The sequence below is a fragment of the Temnothorax curvispinosus genome, unplaced genomic scaffold, assembly GCF_003070985.1.
Source record: "Temnothorax curvispinosus isolate PA1 unplaced genomic scaffold, ASM307098v1 QBEX01012938.1, whole genome shotgun sequence".
NCBI lineage: Eukaryota > Metazoa > Arthropoda > Insecta > Hymenoptera > Formicidae > Temnothorax > Temnothorax curvispinosus.
Genome location: NW_020222718.1, coordinates 37,996 through 45,074, shown reverse-complemented (window position 1 = coordinate 45,074; position 7,079 = coordinate 37,996). Strand labels below are relative to the sequence as shown.

The 7,079-nt window shown below is 31.6% G+C and overlaps 1 protein-coding gene across 2 annotated transcripts; it reads right to left on the bottom strand.

Moving 5' to 3' along the window:
- Positions 1-1,016: 1,016 nt before the first annotated feature.
- Positions 1,017-6,864, bottom strand: LOC112462912 (CDK5 and ABL1 enzyme substrate 2-like). 2 transcript variants are annotated; one of them, XM_025028981.1, is made up of 10 exons: positions 6,264-6,864; positions 4,462-4,839; positions 3,853-3,976; positions 3,637-3,764; positions 3,071-3,109; positions 2,009-2,094; positions 1,815-1,921; positions 1,626-1,732; positions 1,344-1,548; positions 1,017-1,274 (listed from the first exon to the last, which is right to left on the bottom strand). In XM_025028981.1, exons 1-10 carry the CDS (start codon positions 6,758-6,760, stop codon positions 1,134-1,136), a joined length of 1,812 nt encoding a protein of 603 aa, XP_024884749.1. In that variant the 5' UTR covers positions 6,761-6,864; the 3' UTR covers positions 1,017-1,133. The 2 variants fall into 2 exon arrangements, with proteins under 2 accessions (XP_024884749.1, XP_024884750.1); XM_025028982.1 differs by lacking the exon at positions 3,071-3,109.
- Positions 6,865-7,079: the final 215 nt, after the last annotated feature.

Sequence of the window (7,079 nt, the reverse complement as noted above, 5' to 3'; positions counted from 1 at the left end):
GCTTTGGAGCGTTCATCTTCTCCTTCTTTCTTCATTGAAAAAAAAAGAGAAAAGGAATGCTTCGAAGCATTTGTAGCGTCACGTTGACATATTTTCTGTTTTATTATATTTGTAAATACCAAGAAATACCAAGTTTCTATTGATTATTTCGTACGCACATTGCAGCAATTTTATATTAAGATATTTTCAGAAAGTATTTTTTTACAAAAAAAAAAGAAAATCTATACAATTAAAATAAGAACAGCAGTTTTGTGAAATGTATACCATCGGAAAAAGTGAAAGAATGACATACTTAAAGGTCAACTAAATAACTCTTGCAGTTAAAAAATAATTTTTAGATAAAAATTGTGTTTTAGAAAAAAAGAAAATACTGTTTGATATTTTTCTTCAATCCAAACACTTTAATCTGATGTTCTTTTTACTTTAAACAAGAGGGTCATTTAGCTCGTTGTAATCTCTTGCTATATATTATTTTTATTATTAAATTATTTATTATTAAACTGATTAGAGCTATATATTTTAACACAGAAACAGTGAAATATATAAAAAAGTGTAATCAGTAAAACAAGCTTATTTTAAAACTATCGTATGCATTTATCTAGAAAGAATTGCATATCACAAAACCGCTGGTATATCTCTCATAAGACAATTCGAATTATATTTCACAAATTTCTCACTTCCATAACTTTAATATCTACATCTTATAAAACAAATATTTTAATAATGTGATAGTATATATATTAAACGTAATTTAGTTTTAACATCATTCATTTACCGATATTCGAACAGATAGATAAGATTATTCAAATAATAAAATATTCACAGCGTGCAGCAACTACTACATTGGTAACTTGCAAAACAAATTATAATAGAAAAAAAACCTATATTCCCATTTTATTCTTTCAATCATAATTATTTCTTATATAGTCCGTTCCATTAAATCATATATGTATAACTGAATTAATTCAAAGTGACGAAAAAAAAAAGTATGTCATACATAAATGTACTGCTTCGAAGATTATTTATACAGCTTTCAGACATTATGATTATTTATTACAGATATGCTTTACCGCTCCGAGATTTTCTCATAAGGAAGTTTTGAAATTGCGTGAAAAGAATGATACGAAAGGATGTCAAGATTCATAAATCAATCGCTGATAATGAGGAAATATTTCCCATGTTGGCAAATGCAAACCAAATTCTAAAGCTACCAACACGGCAAACTCAGACGTAATTAAGTCCTTGCGATTTAATCGGAATACACCCTCAATTCTCTGTAAATAATAGTAATGGTAATTATTGGTGTAAAAACTTTATTATTACATAATACACGATAAAGATACCTCGATGAGGGATTTAAGAATATCGCCTTTCACGTCGTTGAATTTTGCTGCGAGAAGTAAGCAAGCACCAGCACATAACTTCCGTGTCTGCTTCGTCACGATATTTCGAAGAATAAGTTTCTCAAAATATACGTAGGCCATTGCAACAGTGAGTAAATCAATACCATATTCTAATTTAGCTATTTTTCTCATTTCTCGTTTTAAGCTGAAAGAAGAACTTGTAAAAATATATATGTAATAGCACAATTAAGAGAATATAAATTATATATAAACTGGACATACCTGCGAAGCTTACTGAGAGTGAGTTGAATATGTGGAAATTTCACTTTAAATTTATCATTTAATTCTTTCTTCAAATCGGAAGGTCTTACATAATCAATAACAGATGCCTATATACATAAAATATTGAATTGCATTAATCAAAATTTTTCATCAATCATTAATTAAAACAATAAGAATTAAGATATATACCATATATGATGTAAAGGTTAGTAACGTTCTATGTTTTCCAGCAATAAGTTCTGGATCATCCAATAAGTTTGGATTATATTGGGCAGATTGTTCATCCCATTCATAGACTGTAATAACACGCAGTAAAATAATTATACGTAATATTAATCTTGTACAATTTGATAAGATATTTAAATTATGTTTTTTGTACTCACCTTTGGAATCGCCACTAAAAGACAATGGTGGAGACTCGGAAGTTATATAATGAGCACGATTTGTAGCTGTATCATAGGAAAGACACCTACAATTAAAAAATATATATATTATAAATGTATTATATAAATTATTTTATTTTTTGACATGCAATATGCAATGTGCTCCAGAATTGTTATATTTCTCTCATTAACGAATATTAGAATTTAAAGAAAAGTATTAAGAATAATCTAAAATTGAGAGATTATTAATTTTTAATCACAAGTAAGAGAATATTGTAATAAAAATATTTACGTTAAAATTTTATTTTGATACTAAATTATAAATGTATAAAATTTAAAAATTATTATAATAATCAGTCTGCTAATCAATTTTCACTAAGAAAAATTAATTTTAAATTCATGAAAAAAAATTATTATTTTAGAAAATGTATAAGAGACTTCTGGAATGCTATTTACAGATGTAACAAATATACAATGAATACATATAAACACATGCTACATTTACATAATTTTAAAATGCTTATAAGTAGCACAAGTATTTTTTCTTCATATATATAACAAAAATGTAATGTGAAACTATTCTGCGATGTGTGCACATTTATTAGACATTTTAGTGAATAATATAAAAAGATGTATGTATGTAATTTTTGTATATGATCGACATATATACATATGTATTAATCATGATCACAATGTGAATAAAATATTTTTTAAATATAACTTATTTACTATAAACTTTAGTATAATAAACTTTAGAATATAAAAAAATTTTATATTCTATTAAGTAGAATTATAATATCTGTAAATTTTTATATGTATTAGTAAAATAAATATTTATTATATCTCTTACTTATAAAATGTAATCATCATCATTACCATGTACAGATTATAAAATGATTATGAATAATCTAATGATTGATTTTTACAACACATCTTTTCCAGAATTATAATAAAATTTTAAGAAATATACTTGTTGTAGACTTTTGTATCTGTACGCCGTACATTTAAATCTATCTAACATTTCTCTATTTCATTACACATATATTGTACAATAATTTTTACCATTTTTTGTGATCCACATTCCAAGTAATTGTTTTTGTCCTGCAAAAAGATGGTTGATGTTTTGTTACAAAAACAAATATATGATATATGAATCTATGCATTACCTATGATACTGAAAGAGATTAAAAGATGTCTAGACAGTACTGCAGCTACGAATTATGAAACTACAAACTACTAAATGACTGCTAAGATGAGAATTTCTTTAATAAATAGTAAAATTCCAGAGTGTTTGCTTCTATTTATAAATATTTGGAGGAATATAATTATACTCTTCAATTTTAAGGGAGTAACAGCTAAGCATCTCATATATTGAAGAAAGTTAAAAGGTCGATTTGTTTCATGATTTTCTTTTAACTCTAAACCTTAGCTAAAAGCTTGATGTATAGGATACACGAATGAAAACAATATATAAAAAAAAAGAATAAACATATATCGTTTGTGTGCGTGTATGTGTGTGCATATGCGTGTATATACACAGTACACTCAGTTATATTAACTGTGATATCAAATTAAACATATAAAGGAGAAATAAGTTATTCTACTAATAAACATATTTATTGCTATACCTTTGTACCACATGATGTTTATTAGGTATAAAATGCGTAAGTTCCATAGGTTCGTTCTCAATTAGATTCAATTTTTTATCCTTTAGGAATTGCCGAGATGGTACAAGTAGTTGCCCGTAAGATATTTCCTACAAAATTAATCAATAATAAATAATTGAGCATTAGATTAATTTTCTGATGTTAGAATCAGAGGGATAAAATAATTATCTCTAATACTTGGCCATCCTTAGCATGCTCTATTCCCAGCAACCTAAATGGATCAATACTGTCATTAATTGCTGATAATGGTCTTTGAGATGACACATTTTTCCTTCGACATGTATCTTTACGTAATTCTGACCTGTGAATCATCATAATATCATAATGTAATTTTATTAAAACTATTATATCAGACACTATCCAAAAGTAGTATCAAATATATTCATAGAAACTGTAATCAAAGTATAAACAATCTACAGGCAACAAAACAATAATAAGCTGAGTTAAAAAATAAAAGTGATAACAATAAATTTAAAAATATTTTAATATTTTTGGATTTTATTATATTTTCCTTTAACATTATTAATATTTCATAAGATATGTGAATTTAAACATATTTAATGTCGAAAATTTTAAAGCAAGTTGTAACTTTTTTTCCAAATCTTCTCATAATTAAAATTTTAACTTAAAATTTAGTTTAGTTTAGTATAAACTAAACATCTACAACTAAAAAAGATAGATAATAGCAGAAGATAAAAATTAAAAAAAAAAAATACATATATATTAGAGAATAATTTTTAATATATACAAGTTAAATATTTTCATAGATATCCATGTGAGCCTTACCAACTGGAACGTTGTCCTTTATTGTATGGAATAGCAGAAAATATTACAAATGGCACATGTTGGTTCGATACCAAAACCATTCTATCATCCCCAAATTTACAGCCGTTCACAGGTCGTTGCATCAAACGCAATTCCTTCGTAATCTCCGGTATTATGCTACTATTTGTAGAAACAGTTTGCACACTGTTCACTGCCTTTGTCTTTGGTTTTAACGATTGTGCTTTCGAGTGTATGGAGCCAATGCTTTCGTTGCTACTATTGTATTGATGCTTAATATCTTCCGAAAGCGTAGATGTTTGATGACTTATGCGCTTCTTATATTGTAGAGAGCCCACACGTCTCTCTGGTAAAGAATATTCGCTTCCGGTAGTCCCCGTTCTGAGAATATAATTTTCCATTAAATAAAACATTGTATTACATAAGTATATGTGTAGAATGCGTGTTATTATTCAAAGAATAGATAAATTTATGTAACACTATTCTTTCTTTTTTTTTCTGAAGAAACTGAAGTCAGTTTGCTACTAGCAAAAATTAATTTAGTAATATTATCTTAATTTCTCTGATCTTAAATACAATAATTAGTTCTAAAAATAACTAATTCGTAAAGTGACATTCTGCAAGACAAGGCTTAATTTAAAATAAAATAAAAGATAAGATCTTATTTGTCTTCGTAAAATTTAATTAAAAAACACTGCAATTTAATTTCTTATTATGTAAAATCTGTTCATCTACACATTTGTTTATAAAAAATGTCAAAACAATTTCAAAATCCGTTAAGAAACCTCAGCTGAATAAAAAAAAATCATAATTATACATAGTATGTACGAATTATACACCAGATATGCGCGCAATGTGTGGACGGAATGCAATCAAGTTTCACGATGTTTTTGTTTGTGATACTGTAGACGCTTTTGATAATGTTATCTGAATCCATTAAGTGTCATTCAATCCTATCTGTACCAAGACAGTCTGAGATGGAACATTATAGCGCAGAGATTTTCATACGTGTTTAATTACTCTGGGATTTCTCTTATCAAAAGGATGTTTAAAGAATTTGATACGCATAATTTAGAACATATTTGAAACATTTCGAAAGATATAGCCTGTGGCCGCCTGTTCCTCCCTTGCTGCCAGTTAATAAATTATTTTATTACAGAATATACATTCTTAATTCAAAATCATCTCTCTACACTAAAAATGTTCATATTACAAATTTTTTAAATAATATATACATACATGTAACTGTTTACTTTTAACGTTCAATCAGCTCTATTATCATGAATTATCGCGACCTATTTCGGAAACAAAGACTTAAAAGATAAGATAAAAAATATATTATTAATTTACTCGTGATAAGCGATATCTCGTTTGGAGGAAAAGAAATTCTAAAGAAAATTAGTTTTCACATGTTACTCAAGATAAGAGAAAAATCTCAATTCATATAGATAACAGAACACTCAATGTAGTTTACGTGTTAAACTTTGTCGACTTTGCGTTCAGCTGTTAATAATTCGGAGCAAAACGTTACCTGTGTTACGTCATACTAACAGATCACGTCGCTCGAATATTTTGACATAGGGTCTGGGTCTGTTTTCTAACCAGCTAGCAGCGCTAGTTCAGAGTTTATCTTTCTTACTCCACACTGGAAGGCAAAAGATAAACTCTGAACTAGCGCAGCCGGTTCAGCAATAGAAAACAGACCCGGACTGATGCTATTGACGCTAATGAAACATGGCATGGCAAATGAAACATAAACGACCAGGGTTGACGAGGGCGGAGGGAGCGGAGCGAAGGTCATTTACCGTTCTCTGAACGAACTGTGCATGCCGCAAGAAAACTGCAAGTGACTTCTCTCCTGCTCCAAGAACATGGTAACCGCTGCCTTGGCGGGGGTGAGCAGTCCGTCCGAATCGGAACTGAAGGAGTTGTGATCGGTTGCGCTCTTCTGCGCCGGCTGCGGCGAGTTGTTCTGCTCAATCGTCGTCTCACTCTGCGGCAAGTCGTGCGACGTCTCCGGCACCTGGGGGCAGACGTCTACGGGCGGATCCAGCTCCACGGAGGCCTCGAAGTCGGCGCTCCGGCACACGGCCTCCAGCACCGCCTGCTGCTGCTGCTGCTGATGATGCTGCTCCGACGACGACGACTGGCCATCGCTGTGCCTGCGCGCGTGAACCGGCCCGCTGCGTGACAGGACGGCGAACCTGGTGTCCCGGTGACTGCCGTCGAGAGAGATGTTGGACAGGAATGTGAGGGCGGCCAATCTTCTGCGTGAGTGATTTTTCTTTAGGGCCGCTGCCATTCCACGACGGACGGTGTCGGGATGCCGGTGCCAAATACCGAGGTGAGTAACGACGACAACGCGCGACCGATGACGGCGACGGCGACGACGTCGGCGACGTCAACGGCGACGGCGACGACGACGACGACGGCGGTGACAGCGGCGGCGGCGGCGGCGGCTGCTGCTGCGACGACGACGACGACGACGACGGCCTCGACTTATTCGTACAACGACAACTAAGATCACAACGCATCGTCACTGCTGATACACTTAGTTCTACGTTCACCAGTCACGATCACGGCCGTGCGCCACACGTAAAAGGGTGAACCGGTACCGCTGA

What these genes read in the sequence shown, in the direction of transcription:
- LOC112462912 (XM_025028981.1), bottom strand. Translation starts at nt 6,760, where the DNA reads ATGGCAGCGGCCCTAAAGAAAAATCACTCACGCAGAAGATTGGCCGCC. An exon ending in TTTTAGTGGCGATTCCAAAG is followed by an intron (nt 1,922 to 2,008) that starts GTGAGTACAAAA and finishes GTGTTATTACAG; the next exon opens with TCTATGAATGGGATGAACAA. An exon ending in TTCTTAAATCCCTCATCGAG is followed by an intron (nt 1,275 to 1,343) that starts GTATCTTTATCG and finishes TATTATTTACAG; the next exon opens with AGAATTGAGGGTGTATTCCG.